Below are 23,834 nucleotides of genomic sequence, written 5' to 3'. Positions count from 1 at the left end.
AAATGTAGTTATGTGTATTTATGGATTTTGTTATTAATGGCAAGGAAGGTTGGAAATGCAAAAACTGCCATTACATCTGAATTCATATGTATAAAATATAACAGTTAATACTATTTTGTTCAACACAAACATTAGGTTTAGGCACAGCATGATCTTAGAATCTAGATTGTGACTGCATGTATAAAATAACAGCTTTGAACTAATTTAACACAAAAAGCATATAATCAAAAGAAGCCATTCAACAACCATTATCAGAACAAAAATAACCAAACAGTACATGACTGATTTATGCACTTTAATTACTTTGAATGAACATGATTAGTTATGGTCAGGGGAAATTAAGCGAATACAAGACTTCTTACTGTTGAATAGACATGGCTTACACATTACTTCAGCTATGTAGCAAACGGCATGGGGACAAGTCTTCTTTTCACATAAGGTATCATTCTTACAATTCCTTCATTCTTCTCCATTTCTTTCCACTGTCTCCATTCCTGAGATATCGGACTTTATGTCTTAAGTAAACAACGTAATAATGAGCTAAAATATATAATGCAAAAATACAAAAACTAGCAACCAAATATACCCACTTCCGTTTATAGCTTCATATCGTGTAAACAGACAAAAAGTAAAGCAAGATAAAATCTCAGAGATTGTGGGTCTGTGTTTTATAATAAAATCATTTTATGGGCTTACCATAAAAGTAAGGCACAATACCAAAAAAGAGACAGTTATGTAGGGGTTACATTTGCTTTATAGAAAGCTTTTAGTTTTTAACAGAGAAAAAGTGACTCGATTTGATCCGGGTGATTTTCAGACATTTCCATACGATTTACATAAAAGGCAAAAACAAAATAAATTCACAATTATATTTATCTTCAAAATGATTAGAATCAACAGTAATTCTTTTCAAGTAGAAAAATTGAAAATTGCATGTAGAGTACAAAAAAACGTAATCAGGAACTGCGGATATAAGACCCATGGCTAGAGAGGAATTTCCTTCTACAGATTCTAAACCCATACTTAAAAAATAAGCAGCAAAAAAAACAGGTATTGTGATTTTATTGGTCAAAATTCACCTAGATCAAGTCAGCACACAGGAAAAACCACTACCAGCAGCATATGAAAGTCTGTGATGTACCAAGACCTTGCCTGTACAGTAAAATGACTTATCTGACAGGTAGATTTTATTTCTGCATTATTTTAACTGAAAAATAAAACAGTGTAGTTTTCAGGTATCTCCTGTTTCACCAGGAGGTCATAAATTTTAAATGCTTCAGATAAACTAAGATGTTGACACGTCTGCATCTTCAAGTTAATTTAAGCTACAGCTAAAGTCCAGCTCAGTTCACTTCCTGTTCCTAGATGGAATAGTAAATGACCATTTTAATGTAGAGTCTAAAAATAGTAGAAAAACTTGTGACCATAGACTTTGGTGGCGCAGGACAGCATGATTAACAACACAGTTTCAAACAAAATATAGTCAAAGGGCTATCCTATTTTACCAGTTTTATAGGCTACAATCGGGTGAATCCCTGTACAAGGCAGTTGAGTTAACAACATGCAGTTGTTCAGCATGCCATCACACAGCAAAGTCACCATGGTGTTTTATACCATATTATCCAGACCATTCCTCCCTTTTCCCTATCCCAATCTGTGCAATATATTTTAAAAGAGAAATGGTTCTGTACATCAGAGACACAGTGTCTGTGCTTCATTAGATTCAATTCCAATTATGTACTATAAAACAAGATCTTGAGGTTGCCAGATTAAGCTAGTTTAAAATATTCAGCCAGCGCTGTCATTAACTAACTGTCCCGACTGCTCCTCCTTCTATTGGAAACATTCACAGAAGGAAATTTTTAGAGATATTTTTAACCCAAGAGGGCTGTATTAGCACTTGTTGCAGTTCACATTTTTAATAACTTTGAAGCTGTTGAATGGCTGACGTACATCATCTGTGCCTCACTAAACCCTAAACAATCTGAAATTTGCTGAGCAGTTCAAATGAACTGAAAGCAAACTATAGTCACTGAATTAAAATGTCCGCTGTCTAAGATGTACACTGACTAAAGACATGTGTCCTGTAAAAATACTGGGCCCCTACATTACACAAAATGCTTAAAAACGACATGGAAGTGAGAGAACGAAAATCACCAAAGCATCCATTTATAATGATATCAAAAACATTTAGCCATATGTTTACCAAAAACAGTATAATCTAATCAGCTGTGCTCGAATCTTCAAGCAGAGTCATCTGAATCCATCCCCTGAATTCTTAATGCCGTAGTGTCCATTCAGTCCTTTCAAAGACTTTCTATTCTATGTTTACTCTCTGGACTGCCCAAGGTTGTACTGTACCTTTTCCAAACAATGTGTAGAAGATAGCACCGAAGAGATTTATCCCAGCTGAGATATAAAATACTGTTTGCCAGTCCGAAATAGCGTTCTGAAACCAGAACAGCAGATTAATGTATTAGTCAGTGTAAACACAGTGAATGTGAATGAGCACTGCGAGCAAATATGTCAATTGAATATGTTGTGCAAAATACACAAACAAATCATCCAATCGCTGAGAAAAATGTGTAGTGTAAGGGTGAACATGTAGAGCATTTATTATAAATAATTAATACTAAATTAAGTATTAAATGTCGTTTTACTCTCCTGTGTTCCTGACTTTTCGGACACCCCGTATATATATACACGAGTGCATGCAGTTTATTGCTTAACAGATAATGTGATTGACAGTCGAGTTTTTAGGACATACAAAAGTTCTTGGCAGGACTCATTTCATATCCGCTGACTGGTAAAGTCAACACGAGCCAACACTACTTAATGTCACGCCACTAGAAACCGCACGTATCCACAAACTACTTTCCCACCTGATCAACTGACTTCATAAACAAACAGCCAGCATGGCTGCGGGATGTGATTCCAATTAAACAGGAATGTGATTAATTTAGTGGCATATTCCATTTAAAACTGTCCTCTATAATGTGTAATTTCTCATGCCTCTCTGCAAAGGTCCACATTTTCTGTAAAAGTTCCTGTGTTTTGGGGGACAGTGAAAAATTGTGGAAAAATGTAAGGCCCTGAGGACTGCTTTGTGAACCACTTGGTTGTTTTGTTATCATTTGTGTTAAGATTTTTAAGAAAATTGCCAGACATTCCTGATAGACATGCCCTGGCACTGCATTAAACAAATAGAACTTGTAATCATCTACATTTTAAGATCCTAAATTAGGTCAACTAACAGATTACAAATTGCAATTGCAACTATTTTAACAGCCTGAACTATTAAAAAAAAATATAGATAAAACTGGAGTAGAGATATTTCTTATAAGAACTATAAAGATAAGTAATATTTAACAATAAAGAAACTTACAGATTTGGTCAGTGATCTTGCTATCACAGGACCCACCATGCCGGGGATAGTTGCAAATGTGTTTGTGATTCCTAGCAAGATTCCAGCATATCTGAGGACAAAATGTATTATAAGTGCTTCAGATTTCTCATATACATTACTGTTCAATAGTTTGGAAACTTGAATAAATTTGTTGCAAATACATTTAGAGTGTATGCCAGAAGAATGCCAGCATGCGTTGTCAACTGCTTTTATCTGTGCTTCTTTAAGATGTCTTGTGGCAGACAGACACTATTGCTTTTAATAACATATTATGTTCAATATGGTGGCCCAGCAGCATGATCCCACGTTCTCACCACCACGCCCCAGGTTTGAATCCTGGGCAGGGAACCAACCCAGCCACTGAGGGGTTAATGCTAAGTGCTGGTCCTAGGCCCGGATAAAATGGCAGGGTTGCATCAGGAAGGGTATCCCACATAAGACCTGTGTCGAAATCAAATATACGGATCAGATGATCCGCTGTGGTGACCTCAAACTGGGAGCAGCCAAAGGACTACAAGACTGTACAAGTGAATAACTTAACGGCGCAATAAAACATGAGAACTATCCCCAAACTTTTGAATAGTAGTGTATTTTCAGTATGTAATTTTGCATTACCATTTCATGTTTTAAAACAAAATAAAACAAAACAATGGTCTTACGATGGCGCAATGTCAAGATGATTGATGTTAAAGCCAGATGCTGAAAAGCCTCCCAGACTTGAGGAGACAGTGAGAAAAACAACAGCCAGAATGTAGTTGCAGTTAGTGTATCCTGCTGCCACCAGAAATACAGCTGGTCCCACCATGCCTAAACAAACGCATACACACACCTGTTTATATCCAAGATCTGACAGATTATGGTTTTAAACTCTCAGCAGTTTTGCAGTGCAAGTTAAACTACACATTCCACGACACAGCAGTTTCTGAAATTCTTCCGCAAATGCTAGACACAGCACCCCCTCACAGACAAATGTTTTTCTAGGGTGATCACTTACTCACCTACTATAGTGAAGGCCTTGCGCACAGTCACTGTGCGGAAAAGCCAGGTCTCTCTTAGGTAGTCTGCTAACTGGCCTCCTCCCATAGACAGAAGCCAACAACCCAAGTAGGGCAGGGCAGAGAGCATCCCGTTCTAACATCACACACACACACACACACACACACACAACAAAAACACAGCACTCATTGTAATCAGAAGTATCCAACATTCATGCTGAAGAACATACACATATCACATTTATGTGCAATTTTTAAAGCATCCATAAATAACAGCATAAATACAGATGTTCAGTTTCTCCCCATGAAATCATCAAATGGAATCAAAGTAATTGTCTTATACATGAAGATGCACTAACCTCCTTAATGCTGAAGCCCAGAATATCATTCATGTAGGTGGGTAAGAGAGTCAGCAGTGTGTAAAATGTCCAGTTGTATGAAAAGTGAGCAACAACTATGGCCCATAGTGGAGCAGATGTGAAAATGGACATCCAGGGGATGTAGGCTGAAGTGGGAGACAGCTATACCAGAAAAACAAATACATATATTATGAGTTCATTGTAAAGCAACTGATTCAATGATTATGACAGAACAGCTGTATTTTTCTTTCTTTTTTCAAATAATGTTTACCTCTTTTTTTAATGAAGCTTTTATGTATGTCTTCTCAATCTCTGATATCCTTCTGTGCGTGTCAGGACTATTACTGACCAGAAAAACCCACAAGAAAAACCAGAGTAGCCCAATAGCTCCTATAACAACAAGGAAATGGTGCAAATGATTGGTTCTAGAAACCAAGCAATATATGACTTTTTTTTTTTAATTTACATATGAATCCTCACCAAATATATAGAAGACGTATGTCCAATCCAGGTAAAAACATATCTGACCAGACACGGGAAGGGCTACTACAGTGCCAAGCTGGGCACCTAAAAAAAAACAAAAAAAAAACAAAAAAAAAAAAACAGATTTCTACAGTTTCTACAGATTGTATAAAACATTACTACATGCACACATGTAAACATTTCCTTTTCTACCTGCATAAGAGATAGTAAGCAGTCGACTTCTCTCCAAGGGTGGAGCCCAGGATGCCCACATAGCATGCATAGCAGGAAATGTCACTCCCTGACATGCAATAAAATGTACAGAATCAATACAGAACCAATATTCAACAGCAAACCACAAGCTAAGCTGCACATACACATATCTAAACAAAGTCGCTTACCTCCCCTATGCCCTCCAGCACCCTGACTGCTATGAGATAACCAGCTCCCAGGTCTGCAGCCACAGGCGTTAGCAGAGTAAAGATCACAGTTCCTAGAATGCCGATGCCCAGCAGCCACTTGGCACCATATTTACGTGCCATATAGCCACCTGGTATCTGAGTGAAGATGTAGCCGTAAAAGAAGGAGCCCAGGATCCAGCCCTGAGTCTCTGAGTCCCAGTCGTACACACTGGCCTGAAGAAGACAAACAATCATCTATGTGTAGGCTGTCATATTTATACATCTGCTATTTCTCAGTATTCCTATGTATTATGTACATGTAGTTGGAAAACTGTAGCTTTAAATACAGTTTATGGAGAGTTTTATCTTTGGTGAACAGATAAAAGTGAATTATGATGAATGTATGTTAAGATATAGCATTAACTCATTTCAAAGCTTCACTTAAAGTGCATTCACGTGCACTGTATATGAACTGCAGCCATGGGCAAATTAAATTGATTACAGAAATGCGTCTTTCTTGTGACATAATTAAGTCTCAGTCTTTGAACGGTTCACAAAATTACACAAGGGAGAGATTCCTTGTTCTGGATGTTTCTGGCACATTTTATAGTCTAAAAGCCACAGAATTTAATTAACGATTAAAAAGAGGAAAAGCACAAAAAGTGTTTAAGGTTCCATTTAGATAAAATGTCTAAGTGAAAGTGTAATGATGCATGCGGATGCACATACACAAATTTCTTCTTACATGAATTTAGCTACTCCTTTTAAAGCACTAGAACCTTCAAGGGCTAACCCAAAAAATGTATAGTGCAGGTGTTTTGGTAAACAGAACGGTTCTTACTGTGTGGTTGTGTCTGGGTCGCGCTGGGCTGGTATGCCTCGGGCACACAGAGCCACTGGCATTAGTACTGATGCTACTGTTTCTCAGCATATCCACCATGGCCACACTGAGATTCACACGCAGTGCGTACGCCACAAAGAAGCCATAGCACGACATTAAGGCAAGGCCATAGCGTGAAGAGCATAGCACAGGAGCTGTGAAAACAAAAACAACATTTTATTTAGAGTACAAAAGGGCATACAAATGTACACAAGGATACCTTGAAGAAACAATAATTACTGCTTGTGGACAATGTGCATAAGTCAGTACTTTAAAAATATCTCTACAGCCATGGCTACAGACACACCTTGACTTTTCCACACTGCAGCCTAGATGTTGATATGCAAACTTACGTCACTGCTTTTCTCATGATGACTGCTTTCCAGAGAGTTACTGGATATAAACTACAATAAGTAAATAAGGTCTGAAACACATTTCTAGAAAATACCTTACTATTTATATACAGTTAGCATTTGTAGAGCAGTGTTATTTATACATAAATGTCTGGTATGAGATTTCTGTTAGCTATTGACTGGAAATGACCATTGCAACTTTAACTTTATTCTTTAGCACTTGTACAGTTTTTTTTTTTATTTGTATTTCTCCAGGACATTCACAGCAAAGCCAGCCGGTTTGAGTGCTGTTTAAGTCGACAGTTTATTCAAAATTAAGCATGCAAAGTTTAAGGCATGAAAATATATAGGATTTTAAGATTTTCAAGCAGATCAACATCCTGACCCTTTTAAATATGCACTGTGGTTTTTTTTTTTTTTGTATTTTGTTAAAAACAGCTATGAATGTACATATAACATTCAAGACACACCGATCAGGCAGAACATTATGAGCAGTGACAGGTGAAGTGAATATCACTGATCATCTCCTCATCATGGCACCTGTTAGTGGGTGGGATATATTAGGCAGCAAGTGAACATTTTGTCTTTAAAGTTGATGTTAGAAGCAGGAAAAATGGGCAAGTGTGAGTTTGACAAGGGCCCAATTGTGATGGCTAGACGACTGGATCAGAGCATCTCCAAAACTGCAGCTCTTGTGGGGTGTTTGCAGTGGTCAGTGTCTATCAAAAGTGGTCCAAGGAAGGAACGGTGGTGAACCAGCGACAGGGTCATGGGCTGCCACATTGCTGCACATGGGGAGCAAAGGCTGGCCCGTGTGGTCCGATCCAAATGACAAGCTACTGTTGCTCAAATTGCTGGAGCAGTAAATGCTGGTTCTGATAGAAAGGTGTCAGAATACACAGTGCATGACGGGTCAGGGCTGTTTTAGCAGCAAAAGAGGGACCAACACAATATTAGGCAGGCGGTCATAATGTTATGCCTGGTCAGTGTATATGCATTCACACAGACAGACAGGATTTCAGATGAGGCCAAAATGGTTCCTGTCTGCTTCTTGACAGAATCTTACTACCTGAGTCATCTCCACACCTCTCATGTTTCATCTGCTACAGTAAAACACAGCTGCATACTCAGCAGATATAAATGTTCATATTCTCTTTGTATATGCAGTGCAGTCACGGGTTACGCCTATAGACAGATCAGATTCAGACACAATTCCAATCAAGTTACATGCTGTTTAATTACGAGGTCAGCTGACGGCAGGAGAGCAATAAAAACAGGAGAACTTCACATTAGATCACAATGCCATCATGCTGAGCAGATATAGACGTTCTATAAGTAGATACAGAAAAATAAAAACATGATAGCAAATACCAAGTAACTAATGATCTGGTCAGTCAGAATGTTGGCCATAATGCGAATGAAATGGCTAGCTAGTTTGGTCATAAAGTAAATGCCGCACAAGGGACCATGTGACTTAGCTCGGAAGCTAGTATTCCCCTAGTTCCTTTAAAACTTAACTACAGTGGAAGCGTAGAGTACAGCTGATACGGAGCACACGTTCACACCATTCACATATACACCGGATTCTTTAGCTTGCTAGCGCCACATCACCGACAATCTATTGTTTTGATTTTCGTCGCCAACACACTGCTCAGTTCGGTTTCCAAAAACATGCATACACATATCGCAGCCATTTACCTCTCTTTACACCATCGTCCCTATTCCGATGAAGCAAAGGCTGCTCATAGTCATCAGTTTCTGTGTCTGATCCTACGCGGTCCATGGCTCACACGGTATAGGCGAAATGTTTACTTCCCGGACATCAGTCTAAATGCAATACGCAGTCAGCACGTGGGCGCGGCTTCACTCGAAAGTCGCTATCATTGGTTCCGACACTGCCATGCACCGCCCCTTAAGAACACGTCACACACGACGGATCCGCCACTAGTAGCCACTACATACACACACCGATCAGGCATAACATTATGGCCACTCAGAGGTGCCGTGAATAACACTGATTATCTCCTCATCATGGCACATGTTAGTGGGTGGGATATATTAGGCAGCAAGTGAACATTTTGTCCTCAAAGTTGATGTGTTAGAAGCAGGAAAAATGTGATACTTGCCTTTACACACAGTGATCTTTGGCTTGTGTTCAGCTGTACTTTATTATTAAGTGTTTTCCTCTGGTCAGGAACATGGAGGCTCTGTGAGGTGTAAGTACACCCCAGACTGGATGCAGTAGGACACTGTGTACATACACATTCATACCTAGAGTCAGTGTAACACACATTTTGGCATGTCCGTTGGAAGGAAACCGGGGGAGATAGAGGAAACCCACAGTGACAAGGGGAGGACACACACACACAGAAGTTTTACATCCACAGTAATCTAAACTAGGGATTGAAATGGCGGGACCATGGGTTTATTTAGTATTTTGTTAACATATCTTGTGTTTTTAGCTGCTCAAATATATGCTATCTCTCTCTTGAAATTGTGAGTATATTGCCCAGTGTGACTGTGACTTCTGTTGAGATTGTGACAAAAGAGCAGAGAAACATCTTCAGAGCTAAAAGAAATGTCCCAGAGATATTCAAAGGTTAAAATGACACATAAAATGGAAGCTTCAGCTTGTCAACTTGGTGTAGTTTTCTCAACTACAAGTTTCTTCCTCTGTTATGGATGTGACGCCATATATATGGACATTGTGAACAGTTAAAATTTGTCTTCTTTACTGTTAAATCTAGCAGTTCTGGCTTTGGATTAATTGATATACATAGGCAGTACTTGGCTGAAATCTATAACACTGACCCTACCAATTGCTGCTTTGAGAGGGTAATCATAGTCAATGTAGGTAAGTGGTTGATTGCATCACAGCCCAGCGGTTTGTGTGTCTACAAATGCATTAAGGTGGAAAACGTACATAATCAGAATCACTCTTCATCTTTCAGCATTTAAACAACACCAAATCCGATTTAATATTTTGCTTAAACCTATAAACCAAGCCCCAGCTTTTACGATGCCCAGGTACCACTAGATGTCCACTAGATGGTGATAAAGAAACAGCATTGAGAAAATCTTCCCAGCAGACAATCCCTTCTCAAGAATTCACTGGCAATAGGTGTGTTTGAGATATTTGGCTTGAGATACGTATAAACCTATTTGTAGGTGTCATACATGATTGTTCACTAATTCCTAGAATCTGATTTTCATCATTTTGAAGATACTACTTCATATCTTCATAGGCATGTTGAGGCACATCATTATGACAGAGACACAGAACACACAGTTGCATTAAATTGTCCCTAGGTGTGAAAAAGTGTCCAGATATGTGTTTTTGTTGCCCTGACTGTCCTCGCGGCCAGTGTTTCCATGATAGGCTCCAGATTCACCATGACCCTGAACAAGACCGTTACTGAATATTAAGTAATGATTAAATAAAAGGATAGACAGAATTATATATTCTTATTTTATTGTGTGCAAAATAGTAAGGTTCATGAATAAATGCCACATACAAAACATACACTTATGGGAGTGCTAGTAGTGAAACATCTGCAATATAACACATTTTAACACATTTGAATTAAGAAGGTTTTTTCCCCCCCAAAAAACAAAAATCTGTGATAATCCCTGCACAGATCACATATAAATACATACTTATCAACCTTAAAATATCTAGTTAAAAATCACATTTACATGATATATTTAGACTTAAAAAAAACAAAACAAAAAAACAATTTAACATCATGTCTTGTGTTTTTCCTGACGGCCATGATGTGTTTCTGTCAATGCTACAGGGGCACATTGCATCGATCTGGTCTCATTTTTCCAGTTAGCCTCCGTATCAGTCTTTAACATTTTTAACAATGATGTCCAGACATAAAAATGCACAGCACTTTCACACACTTGGTAAATCTCAATCTTTGTAGTTAGACATATGATAAAAAAAACAAACAAACAAACAAACAAACAAAAACCCCCACAATTTAGTCAGTTATTACCTGATCAAAATTTACAGTAAAATGTATAAAATCCACTGCTTGAGATGTTCTTCCAATGAATGAAATTCCTTTCTTTTATTATCTTGCAACTAATCCTTCCTGATTTCTCTGCTGAACATTACATTCTACTCCTGTAACCATGCTCACATTCAAACAACCTTCTTGTCCCACTGCACACTTTCAGAAACCTGCCAGCAAGGACCACAAACCACTGATATGCAGCTCAGAATTATTCACACACAAGCCTTTAGCTTGTCAGTAGTACAGTATTTTCTACAACTTGGATTCAAGATTTTGTTTATATATCTTCATTGCAAAAATGTTTTATAAATTAACAGGGATGGGAGCATAAACATGATATTTGTGGACTACTGATTGACTACAGGCGCTGACGCATATGATTTCATTCATACAAATATGCAATAATAAAACATCACTGGCAACAGTGCCTGGTTCTTAGTTGATATTCATAACCAACAAATGCATGCATTATTATACTAATGAATTTTCATATATAAAAAAGAAAGCAGTTTACCAGCAACTGCATATAACAGTTTTAAAAATGTTAACAGTTAGGTTTTCAGTATAAAATAATTCAAAATGTAAAGTCATTTATAGATATCTATTCCTCCATGGCAGTGGAGTTGCTCAAATTACACCACATGACAGACTATGGTCTAAACAGCTTCCTGAAGCCAGCCACCATGGTAGCATTAGCAGGCTATTTAAAACATATCTAATACATTTTGCCCTTTAAAAAAGAGCGGTCATGTAGAGCACTGCATTATTTATACTGAAGCACTATAGAAAATCTTTAAACATCTTTTATTCAGGCCTGGCTCCATTATGAATATGCACATTCATACTGAACCTTCCCACCAGCTCTCTTGCCAAAGGCCAACTTTTTTTTTATTGTATACAACACAAAAGTAGCTTCCTCAAATGTGATGCTCACGTTCCAGTTCCCAAAAGATTAAAAAAGACAAAGAAGAGCTGAAAATGCAGCATCTGTCAGACATATCCTTCCTTCCTTCTTTCCTCAGGGCCCAGCATCATTTTCCGTTTCCTTCAGATGCAAACATTTCCAAAACACAGTTGGCTCTGTGGTGCTGTGAAAAAAAACTTGCAGTAAAAAGGTAAGAGAGGAAATGCATGGTACACATGCTTCAGAGGCTTAAGTGTCAGATAGGCTCTGAGTTGCCATTGAACTCATCTGCTGAAGCAGTGAGGCCGAGGTTCTGGATCCGGCGGTAGACGAAGTAAAATGGCTGAATCTGTGGGCGACTGTGCAGCTCTGCTTTGATCTTCTGTGGGTGTGTGTCTGGGGCTAGCTGCTGTGTGCTTTCCTCTGTCAGCAGGAACAGGGCATGGGCTTCAGGGTCGTGCACCTTGAACTTTTCAGCACATAACTGACACACCTCTTCTGTGGTGGCGTACGGTCTGACCTGCAGAGTTTTAGCTGTACAGCCACTGTCTGGTTCCTGGAGTGCAACTCTTAGGTAGTTCTACACAAAAAAAAAGAAAGAAAAAACACTACATTAAGTTTCCAAATAGCAAGACAAATAACTGAAGAGTAATCTTATAACCCAAATAATAATAGATTAAAATAAATAAAAAAATCCCTTTTATTAATATTAACGCAAAAAAAAACATATAGACAAAATTAGATTTGGTTGGGCGCAAACGTTAAATATCATAATACCTAAAGACCTCTCTATGATATCATCATAATGGCATACAGGAGTGATGCATTAAAAAAAACCTGAGTTAATTCTTTCATTAAATGTCTAAAAAAAAAAAGAATTATTTACCACTGACAGGTAGGAATTGTTAAAAGATATTTGTAAGAAATTATTTAAAACCTTTTTAAACAATTCAAAGCAGTGTTACCATCTAATAATCTTCTTCCAGAGTAAAAACTAAAAACTTAAAATCCTATAAAAAAATGTGTGATACCTGTGATATCTTGGAAAAGTGTATTGTGTCATAAAGTGAATTTACAAACTTGTATATTTTGACTATTTTACTCGTCACCAGTTCAGTGAGACACACAATATGTCTGTGTAGGGAAGTGGTAGCTCAGTGGTTAAAGTGTTAAACTAGGGTAAATTATTGGTCAAGGATAGTGACATGATATTTTTTGATGTATTGACCACCTTTAGTTTGTCAAACATCTACATCTAAAAGCATTTGCATTAGCAGGGAAATGAGTCAGTGAGTGCTCTTCATAAAAACAAATCACTTCCAAGCACAAACAATAAAATTTGACCCTGGCCTACAATTAGGACCTCAGTCATGTATAGTATGGTAAATGTGTCACCTGAAAGTCGTCCACAGACGGTGTGCTGCGCTGAGCTGTGCGTCTGCGGTGCCACTGGTGGAGTGTGTTACGGGTTTCTGAGCTCAGCACCCGTGCAGCCTGCTCTTCCTGGAAGTTTTTAATGAGAGACATGGCTCCATATGCACTAGTCAAGTAGTATCCACCTACAAAGAAGGGACAATTCTAATGTTAACATTTTTTAATTGTTCAGTTTTGCTACAATGTTTAAATGGTGCTTTTTGGATGTGGTTTCTTGCTTAGGAATCAAAGGTGAATGAGTGAGGTACCTTCTCCATGCAGCAGAGAGGGATCAAGTAGCTCCATCATGTACTGAATCTCTGTGTCCAGCTCAGGCATGTCACACTGAGCCAACACATACGTCAGCATGGGTAAGAAGTCATCCGCCCCATACATTCTCCCTAAAACCACACACCATATTAAAACCACGATAAAACTCCTAAATAAAAACATGTAGTCCTTTTATACTATTTCTCACCTGAATTGTCTTCCATGATTGTGTAAATGAGCTTGCAGACACGGAGCAGTAGTGACACTTTTTTCTCAGGCGAATACATCTTGCTCATATTGTGGAACTTATGACGAATCTTCTCTATAGCCACAGGATCTGGTGGCATGGCTCCGTCTACACCCATCTCTTGTGGCTGCTTTGTTTTAGCCAAAGCCAGGTTCTCCTTCAGCTGCTGCCAGACTCCACTGCTCACCTGGAAGCCGTGCAGAGCCGTCTCCACCACAGGCTTCAGAGGCTTCAGGATGCACTTGTGCATGGCCTTCTCCAGTACCTGATCTGAAAGGGGCAGGAAGATGTTGGTCAGAAATGGTCAGCACACACACGTGCCAATTTTAAGAGAGTTAATAACCTGCTGCAGCTATGCAGAGTTAAGTAAGAGGATGATTCACACATTCTCCCACATGCATGAAAAAGCTAGAATAAGTCAGTGGAATAGGCACATATTATAAATGATATGATTATGCACAACAATGATAATTCAAAACCAAAATGTTTTTTCCCCCACTTTATCGATATGACTCTAACTGTGTTTAGAAGTGTTGCAAACAGAAATAACAGTGGCTGTAAATGCATAAACACCGAGACCTCCCACAGAGCTAATATTATATTTCCTTTTCAGGAAAAAGGGGAAATACATTCACTCAATATTTATTCTCCAAAACATTTGAACCGAACAGTTTAGCTTTGCATTAAAACAAGTCTAGTAGACATGCATTACTGCTCTCCGTTTGTGCAAAGCTGTTTCAAAGCTCATAACTATATTACAAAAGGGTGTAATAATGCACTGGAAGTTAAACCACAAAGCTCTTGTAGCAGAATTTAATGTGTAACTGCCTACTCAGGTGACCAGGAATGCTGACTGTCAAGCAAAATGTGCTCCAGTCAGCTTAAGTATTCACTTATTCAGTAGGGAACTAAATGTTTCTTGGTCAGATTTTAGACATGTGATGTTTCCTTTCTCTCTGCCTCTTGTGCAGAAAATCAGATGATGTCATGTCTGTAAGGCAAATAACTTTCTAATGTAAGCTAGAATATATTAATTAATTGATATAAATTGATATAAAATGTATATTAGATTGCTCAAATGTATTTCATGCATGTTTGCTTGGCAATGCATTAAAACATTAAAGCTTTAAATAAAATCCCTTACTTGTGCAAATAACCTTTAAGATATGTAGAACATGAAAAGAAAAACAATGGATTAAGTTGTAGATTAACCAAAGTGTATTAAGTAGCTGAGAAACACACACACACACACACACACATACACACACACACACACACACACACACACTCCACCTCCTTCGTAATAAGCATAATTTAAAATGCATTAGAAATATGAATGGGGAAAAATGTGTGCATTTAACAGATGTTCTAGTTGTAATGATCTATTTGAAATATCTATCTATAGTTGAAATATCTAAATAAACAGAAGACATACATAGACTCCCATTTATTATTAATTCATTTAAATCAAATCTCTGACATTTCTAATATTTATTCATTATTCAAATCCATGTTAAACAACTTTAGTAGATAGGCTTGCATTATACATTGACTTTAACTCCAACACTCTAATTCCTGCATGTAACCTGCCATTTTACAGCACTGTGAAAGTGGTTGTGCACTTCCCTGCCATCTGTGCTTGAGGCATTCAGAGTGAATGCGCTGTTTGTTAGTTATGAGGGGGAGAGAAACATACAGCTCTATATACACAGGCTGCTTTTTACATTGTAAAATGGTGGGTACTCATGAAGTCCAAAGCTTGGAGCAGCAAATAATTGTGGGAGCTGCTCCATATGTGTTTAATTTGCACCATATACCTCACAGAGCAGGAATTCAACAAGCTCTTAACACAACTAAAAGCAGCACTTGTGTTTCTAAGCAAAATTTGATCCAGTTCTTTTTTAATGTCTACTAATAAACTAATAATCAGTTGCCAATGTTTATTATCGTCTTGAAAATGCAAGGAACCGATAAACCCTGTAACACCACTAGAACAGTTGCTACAATTAGAAGTGTCTTGTGGTTACACAAAAACTCATCCATAAAAGAGGCATGTAGTACATTTAATGATAAACTATTTTTCTGTCTCATAATATGCAGAAGAGGGAAATGGAACATTTGAATTATTTATACATGAATGAAATTGAAACTTAGATCCACATTTTGATTTATGAGAACAGCCTTGTTGTGCAAGTACAGTGACAGAGCTTACAGGATAAGAACACAGACTAGGAGAAACAATCAGTCAAGGCCAGCCATAGTCTGGGAGGCCGTCTTCTACTGCGTGCAAATTTTCACCACAACAACAACCCCCACCCCTTCAACCAAGCACTACAGTCCACAGCAGGAAAACAAGCCACAGGCTTAGAGAGAAGTGAATCCACTGATGCCTCCCACACAAAAACACAGCCAACAAGACAGACCATCATAGTGAAAAATGGCCACAAGTTGCGTCATTATCCAACACACTGTAAAAATTCCCCTTGACGTTTGCGTGAAACTTCAGTTCCTTGCGATACACCGTCAATTTGTTCCAAAAGGATATTCACCCCACCTAATACAGTTTCTATTCTTGGTCCTACATTTTGGGAAGTCCTTAAAACCTTGTCAGCCAACAGGAAACAGGGGTTTGTGAGGCATCTTAAGAGCAAGATAGATGTTTTCTACTATCAACAAGAAGTGGGCTACATAAACAACAACCACAACCACTTTATCTCTCGCAACTTAAAATAGACCTTGTAGAGGAGACAGCTTGGCCAGGAATCCACATGATATGTGAGTTCATTTTTAGCTGTGAAGCCTAGGTGAAGTGACTGCACTTGTGTACATGAAAAACCCTCGAGTGCACACACGCATTTTTATGCTGTGACCTAGGGAATACAATTCTAATGAGTACAAAGTCCTGAAACAGAAAACAAATGTCCTTCTGTCTCGTTTTACTACATTCTCGACTAACATCCACCTACCGATTTACTAATAGGTCACAGTCAACGAGTGAGAGGGGCTGCCTCAAAAGCGCTAGCAGAGATTGGTGGAGAGCACAGTGCAGGGGCAGGAGACACTGGCCCACTTGGCTGGAGAGTTTGTGAACAAAACATCTGGACTGAAACACATTTATTGGAGCACAGAGCTGACTGTTTATGTGCTAAGAGAAACGGAAATGGATTACACAGTGTTCCAGTGGAACTCAAAACAAGTTAGAAATTTAAACAAAATAAGGGGGAAAAATAGATTATATTCCTACCCCTGGCCCATCTTTTAAACAAAAATGATAATGACCGGTTAAAAGTTTTTATATAGAAAAAAAAAACGTTACGAGAAAAGAAAAGTCTGCTTTCACATGAATATACCTGTCGGCCTGTTGCAACACAGCTCAAATACTGAACCCTACTATACAAACAGAACACATGCAGCTGTGTTGGGACGTGCATTATGAGCACACACATTTAATGGAAGATGAGTAATATCAAACCGGTTAGCCAAGACATTCCCAACAGGTGAACACTTCACAGCAGGTGTATGTGATAGCACAACAGGACTCATAAATTAGTTGGTAATTTTGGTAGTTTTTTTTCCTATAATAAATAAGTCAGTATTTGTGTTGCTTCTGATTTCTTGATAGTGGACTCATTCACTCAGTGAACAAAACTATTCTGTAGACATAATGCAGCCCATGATTTTAAAACCTTGTAGCAACTGAAATATAAGCCTCATCATCATTTCTTCAGTAACTGACCATTGTCTGTTAACATTGGTGGGAAATAATCACTGATTAATTTACAGTGAGCTCTGTTCTGTTAACTAAATTGCTTGTTAGTAATATCCTTTTATTATGGCATTTTAACATTTTAAAACTTTGTCTAAGGCTATCTTTACCCAAGAGCTAGACAAGGCATATTGTTTTACCCAAGAGCTTTGCCCAAACAACTTGATCAAATCAAGATCCTTCTGTTGCATGAGAAAAGCACACATGGCTAGCAAAGTTTTAGACATCTTAAGGAACACTGGATTTAACAATAACAATCTGATATCTTTGCCGGGAGAGAGTCGAGTCAAGGTTACAAAGGAGACAAAATGTTTACTTAACATACAGATACTGGCAATGTCAAAGTGTATTATTGACTGTTAGGGAAGTACATTTACATGTAACTGGGTGTATTTTGCATGCATTTTCAATGATCAGAATAAATCTGTTTGCTTTACACTGAATCATTATTTAGATTGGCCTGTTATGAATATGTTGGAATTGATATCTTACCAATTTGGTCCTCTGGAATGAGAGACTCAATGGGAGGGTTGAGCTCGGAGCTCTGCAGCAGGTAGGATTTCATTTGAGTCATGAATTGCCGGACAGTCTGCAGCAGCTCAAGGCCTGATTCATGGCAGCTGCAATTCTCCTGCATGAAACTCATGTAGTCCTGCACCAGGCAGCCGAAGTAGGTGCTTTTGTTCTGAGACTGCTCTACAATCCTTTTGACTGCTCTTTTCTCAGGTGTCATGAGTGAGTTAAAGACTCCGCTGACCTTACGCAGATGTCCTTTCAGTGCCCGTGGCAGCACAAACGTACCAGCGCTGTGATGCTTCTTGGGCTTGAATGGTGGCTCCATGCTCAGCTCCTGATCGCTCTCCACACCGACGCCATCATCTTCCTCCTCTTCTTCCTCCTCCTCCAGGCTGCTGTCAGCTCTGGAGGGGCTGGCTGCTGCTGGCAGTGTGAAGCCATGAGTGTAGTCCAGAGAGTCAGAGGAGGAGGTGGAGATGCTAATGTCACTGAGTCTCTCTCGCCCTACAGGGCTGTCCTCCTCTGTAGGGTTTCTGCTCTCTGTGGCTGCGTTCCTCAATGCCTGCTTGGCCAGGCTCTGTGATACTGCCTGCTCAATGATCTGGTCCTCCAGTGCCAAGTGACAAAGCTGACCCTCTGATTCAGGAATGCTGGGGGCTCTTTTTCCACGACAAGATGGCATGGGGATGGGTGAGCTGATCTTCTTGGGGGGTGAGGACGAGGGTGAGAAGGAGCTAAACGAGGAACTCAGGCGCCCTAGGAAGCCAGTTTTCTCCTGGGGCATTTTAATCCAGCTAACACCAGTCTCAGGCATGCTCTTCTGCTTGACTGTACTGGCTGGTCTACGTGGGATGGTGCGGGGTGGGGGTGGTCGAGGTGGAGGGGAGCGGGACAAACGTTTTTCTGTATTTACGTCGTTGTTTATGTTGTGTTCTCTGTTTCGGCGAATGATGCTTTGAGGCCTTGATTGGCTTTTGCCCTGAGTAGAGGAGCTGCTGCTGGGTGAAAGTGCACAGTTTTGTCCAGATACTGCTAAGGTGACAGTTTCTGTGGAAGCAGGTTCATAGCGGTGTGTCTGTAAGAAGAGGGGGTTAATGAAGCACAGAGCCCCGTTTGACTGACTGCACTCCAGCTCAGACGGGGATCGAGTTCGTGGGACAGGTGGCAGATCGTCTCCAAGGGATGTCCTATGCCCCGTCTGCTTCACTCTCTGTTGGACGGTCGATTCATCAGTCACAGAGCTCGTCTTCTTTTCACACAAGTTAGTTTCCCAGAATCCTAAAGGAAATGAAGAGAGGCAAAGGCATAATGTCATATCATGTAAAAAGTTTGAAATAGACTAAAAAAGATAACACAATAAAAGATAAAAAAAGATGCTATTCTCATTTACTCATAAAGAAAACATTCCTTGATAACAATTATTATATGTGAAAAAAACTATTAAGTCAAAACTGAGTTAAAAGAAGTGAATCATACAGTAATCCCACACACACACACACACACACACTTCTCACAAACAAACACAACTATCCCACAGCGCAAACAGGCAAAGCCGAACCGGAGGATTGACCAAAGAATAAGCATTAATTAAAAGAAAACAAAACATGTGAGTCACAACAATATCAAGGACTAAAACCCACACTTACAGGAATTAAGTAAGACTCTTCTTGCCTGTGCTTCTTTCAGAGGACACGATTAAAAACATCTAAAGCTCACAGCTCCAACTCAGCGTGTGGAAACAGGAGTGCGGCTCACACACATACTGAATGGTATGAGTCATGCTGCTGAAGAGTTAGAGTGGGAGGAGCGCAAACGCTGCTGCTCTCTCTTCCCACTTTTTCCTTACTCACACGTTCATTCTAAAGCCCGCCCCTTCAAATGAATTCCACTCACCCTATATGCAAAACACATTGTTTTCACCTATGTCCAAATGGAGAAATAGTTCTACTAATATAATTAGGGTATGGAAACTTCTTCTACTTTTACTGAGAACCACATTTCCACTTAATTTTTTTAAGCTATTAGTCAAACAGGTCCTTTTATCATCATTTATCAGTTCCTCATAAGTGAAACACCTATGTGGTTTGTGTGGTTGTATCTCACATGCAATCAGTCTGTATTTCTCTCAGTTCTTATTCCTCTCATTCTTAATTTCAGTTAATAAAACGGACATAAAATCAATTATTTTCCACTATGCGTGTTTCCTGTCTTTTTTGCTTTTTTACTCTTGGTCTTTTTCCTCAGTGTCCTCAGTTACCCCTGAAATTTCCTACTCAGAATAGCAAGCCAGGCTGAAACTTGACCGGCACCACCTAAAGCCTGAGTTTCATCACAGCCTTTAGGTGGGGCCCATTTTGGCGGTGAGCCCAGTACGAAAATTACCACGTCTTGCCAAGAGGAAGTCGTGCTATACCGGTGTGTATACTACAGCACTATGTTACACGGCACATGCACAAACAATGTATTTTAAGATTGAAAAACCCTTTATTTATAAATCCTTTCACTCCATATTCTGACTTCACAGCTTCTATTTTCAGCATTGAGTGTCGAGTCTTCCTCAGGTTTCACATATCTACAAAACAATATGCCTTGTCTTTCCTAACACTAGTGGTAATAGGAGCTCTTTCTTTTGCACAAAAGACATTATTAAACCATCTGAGTTACAGAAACACTCACACCGCAGAGTCACTCAAGAAAGATCACAGTTCAAACTGTAGCTTATTCAGGTAAATGTCCTGTCCTGTCTTGCCCTCAATCACATGTAAGGTATACATCATGTGAAGTGTACTGTTACACAGCCTGTTGTGTTAAACAGTCTTTTTCTTCGAATACTGTGTAATAGCCCTTAGCCATAAGGAACAAACGTCTCTTCCAGCAGTTCCAGCAAGTGATGTCATCAGAATGCATCACCCACATGAGAAGCATGTTCTGTAATATTCACACAGAAAGCTGAGCCACCTGATGCTGTTTTCAGGATAAATGACTTGGCTTACATACTTGAAAATAAAATGAAATTTGAATAAACACAGCCCTATAAAAATTTGTTATTAAAAAACTAAACAAAACAGATTGGATGAAATCTATCACGTACAAGCAAGTGAGCTGATGAGTGATGATCAGCTGATAGTTATTAGGAAATAATTTTAGAATTTAAAAGAAAACATAGTGAATAAGCTTCATGTAAAACAAATAGGTCAGAGGGGAAAAAGTGTCTAATGAACACTGGCAATAAGAAGTTACTCAAGAGGACAATTCATAAGTTCATTACTGAACACAATTCATAACAACTGAATTGCCTCAAAGCAATAGAGCACTCAACCCACACCCACCCTTAACCACTCACAGCCCCCTCAGACAAACTCGAAGGTTTATCAGCTGAGTTTTTTTTTACATAACTGAGGTCTTATCAGTTTATTTACAAGGAAATCATAGTCACAGAACTATGACGATTTGAAAGGCTTCATATGATGGCATACTCATAGATTCTTGAATAATAAAATAAGAAGCAAAGGTTGAGGATAAAGGCTGCTTACCTATTCCTAACTTGGCTACTTCTTCTAGATCAGAAGTAGTTTTTGCAGCAGAGATTGCCTCAGGAAGCTTCAGCGTAAATGGGAGAACATCCCTACAGAAAAGAAGCACAAACAAGAGGCAGTGAGGACCCAAAGTGTACTAATAGGACCTAGAAAGTACTTAAAAACCTTATAAAACATTATACTATGCTCTTTAGTGGAAAATAAAGAGAGACAGAGATTTGGGGCTCCGGCTGTGAATCTTAGTACGTGAAAAGGCTGACATACAGAGGCTTGTGTTTGTCTACTGTGTGGCACTGACAAAGAGACAGGCTCTGCAAGGCAGGGAGACCATGCAGAAATGCACCACAGGGTATAATAAGGGTTGCATGGTACAGTAAACATGCAAAGCAGGATAACACAAACAAATTCAGCATTAAACAAGGAAGCATATTCAGTGATTTATGTTCTCAGTTGAACCACCGAAACAATGCCATGCAATTACATTCTTTGCATTTGTAGTTTCATATGGCTGGCACAGACTGGATGGGATAAGACAGCAAAATGGGATTAGTCTAACAAATGTTTTGTTCGTAATTGGGCAATCAAAAAAAGAAAGAAAAAAATGACAAAAGCAGCAGCCGTTCAGCAGGTTAAAGAGTTCACAAGGCTTCAATAAGATTAGAGGACGATTTGGATCTGAGGCATATGGATCTGATATAATATTGTAACACAATATCTCTGTCAGACTCAGACAGCCAGGACTGTTACTACAACATAAGCTTAACAACTAAGTTCCTTTTACGAGCACTATGAATGAATGTAATCATTATACAAAACTTAAAGCAGAACAACATGAAATGTGAATGAAAAAAACAAATTAACGAGAATGTGTTTCCATTAAACACCACGCTTTATACTGTTCACACTCTCTCACACAATATGCAGCACAGCTTTTGTGTCTATTGCTTAGTGTTGTGGATCCTCTTACCTGCTTATACAGCAAAAAGCCACCAGTCGAAAGAGATCGGCGAAGCTGATCCCTGACCCCTCCAAGGAGAAGGCTGAAATGCACACATAAATAAACATAAGAATTTAACACTACTAGCAGCAGTAATGGACAGTGAAGCTAGAAAAGTTTGTGTTCACTCTGCTGGGAAAGTCCACGTATGCATAAGTACCTCCCATTGCTAGAGGAATATGGGACAAATAGAGGGAATGAACCAAATTTGGGTTTAATGCAAAACAGATGTGCTAACTGGCAGCAACTTACTGTGGAAATGTCATTATCCCTGTTGTTCAGCTTTAATAAAAAGTACCAGTTGTCAAAGAACAGACTGAAATTTTCACACCAGAAGGTGGAAAATGATCAGTGTTAGCAGTGACAAAGCCAAGTGTTAATCTTATTTTAAATATCTTGTGAAAATGCCTTATGAATGCCTTAATAGCTTTGGAAATGTACAGTTGTAAACAGAATGTGACCAGTCAGCTTATTAATACAATAAATGTACAGTAATACAGGTTCATGAAAACAACATTAAAGGTTGAAAGACTATAATTGCATTCCAGACAAATACTTGTGTGTAATTCTGCTGGAAAACAGATTAGTTTAAAAACAACTAGGAAAAAACCCCAACCAGGAATCTATAAAGCACCCACAGCACACATTCTGAGATCTCTAAGCCACACAACTAAATCTAACTCACACACACAGTCAGTGTAATGTTCAAACACAGTGGATAAATAGAAAGCTAAAACATACAGGTATAACCCGTTTAAGCGGCAGGCAGAAGGAAGTGAAAAGAAGAAAGGAGATGTTCATAGTTCTCTGGTATTGTGTGGAACTCACTGTACTGGCTCTCTGTGACAGGGAAGTCCCTCACAGTGGCTGGAAAACTGTCTGTGTCCATACGCAGGGAAATCACCTTCTTTTGAAGTTTAGAGGACCTTCTCACCAAAAATGTCTACATCACATACACAGAGAACCAGGATATATGTCAGAAGACAAACATTACACTAATGTTCAACACTGTGCTCTGGTACTGTATGTGTGATTAAGATTTCAAATGTCACTCAGGTCAGTTGCGCAATGCAATGTCATGAGCTTAGCTTTCAGCAGTAATCAGCAAACTGTTCACTATGCTATTTAAAACTCAAACGTGACGTCAAATATGGCATGACATTTACTAAATTTCAGAACATAATAGCCATTTTTAACCCTGTACCAGTAACTGAATCATCAGACGTTCATTAGTCTACATGTAATATGCCAGTAGTCATGCTAGTCCAACAATATGACACATAGAAATGATACATGACATGAAAACA

The 23,834-nt window shown here is 38.9% G+C and overlaps 2 protein-coding genes across 3 annotated transcripts in view; both read right to left on the bottom strand.

Moving 5' to 3' along the window:
• Positions 1-278: 278 nt before the first annotated feature.
• slc17a5 (solute carrier family 17 member 5) lies at positions 279-8,713 on the bottom strand. Of its 2 annotated transcripts, XM_058385617.1 has the most exons (11): positions 8,555-8,713; positions 6,465-6,658; positions 5,624-5,857; positions 5,436-5,523; positions 5,241-5,327; positions 5,032-5,150; positions 4,761-4,922; positions 4,405-4,537; positions 4,066-4,213; positions 3,386-3,476; positions 279-2,449 (listed from the first exon to the last, which is right to left on the bottom strand). In XM_058385617.1, exons 1-11 carry the CDS (start codon positions 8,637-8,639, stop codon positions 2,318-2,320), a joined length of 1,473 nt encoding a protein of 490 aa, XP_058241600.1. In that variant the 5' UTR covers positions 8,640-8,713; the 3' UTR covers positions 279-2,317. The 2 variants fall into 2 exon arrangements, with proteins under 2 accessions (XP_058241600.1, XP_058241601.1); XM_058385618.1 differs by lacking the exons at positions 279-2,449; positions 3,386-3,476 and adding an exon at positions 3,569-3,847.
• Positions 8,714-10,311: 1,598 nt separating this feature from the next.
• rin2a (Ras and Rab interactor 2a) overlaps positions 10,312-23,834 on the bottom strand; it is a 29,534-nt gene continuing 16,011 nt past the window's right edge. The window contains exons 5-12 of the mRNA XM_058385649.1: positions 23,356-23,470; positions 22,498-22,570; positions 21,528-21,619; positions 17,971-19,272; positions 13,674-13,982; positions 13,465-13,596; positions 13,178-13,341; positions 10,312-12,362 (exon numbers count right to left, since the gene is read on the bottom strand). Coding sequence (XP_058241632.1) covers positions 12,039-12,362; positions 13,178-13,341; positions 13,465-13,596; positions 13,674-13,982; positions 17,971-19,272; positions 21,528-21,619; positions 22,498-22,570; positions 23,356-23,470 — 2,511 coding nt within the window. The 3' untranslated portion in view covers positions 10,312-12,038. The remainder of the gene's footprint in view (positions 12,363-13,177; positions 13,342-13,464; positions 13,597-13,673; positions 13,983-17,970; positions 19,273-21,527; positions 21,620-22,497; positions 22,571-23,355; positions 23,471-23,834) is intronic.

This window comes from Hemibagrus wyckioides, linkage group LG03, assembly GCF_019097595.1.
Source record: "Hemibagrus wyckioides isolate EC202008001 linkage group LG03, SWU_Hwy_1.0, whole genome shotgun sequence".
In the NCBI taxonomy this organism is placed as follows: domain Eukaryota; kingdom Metazoa; phylum Chordata; class Actinopteri; order Siluriformes; family Bagridae; genus Hemibagrus; species Hemibagrus wyckioides.
This window is presented reverse-complemented; position numbering and strand designations above follow the sequence as displayed.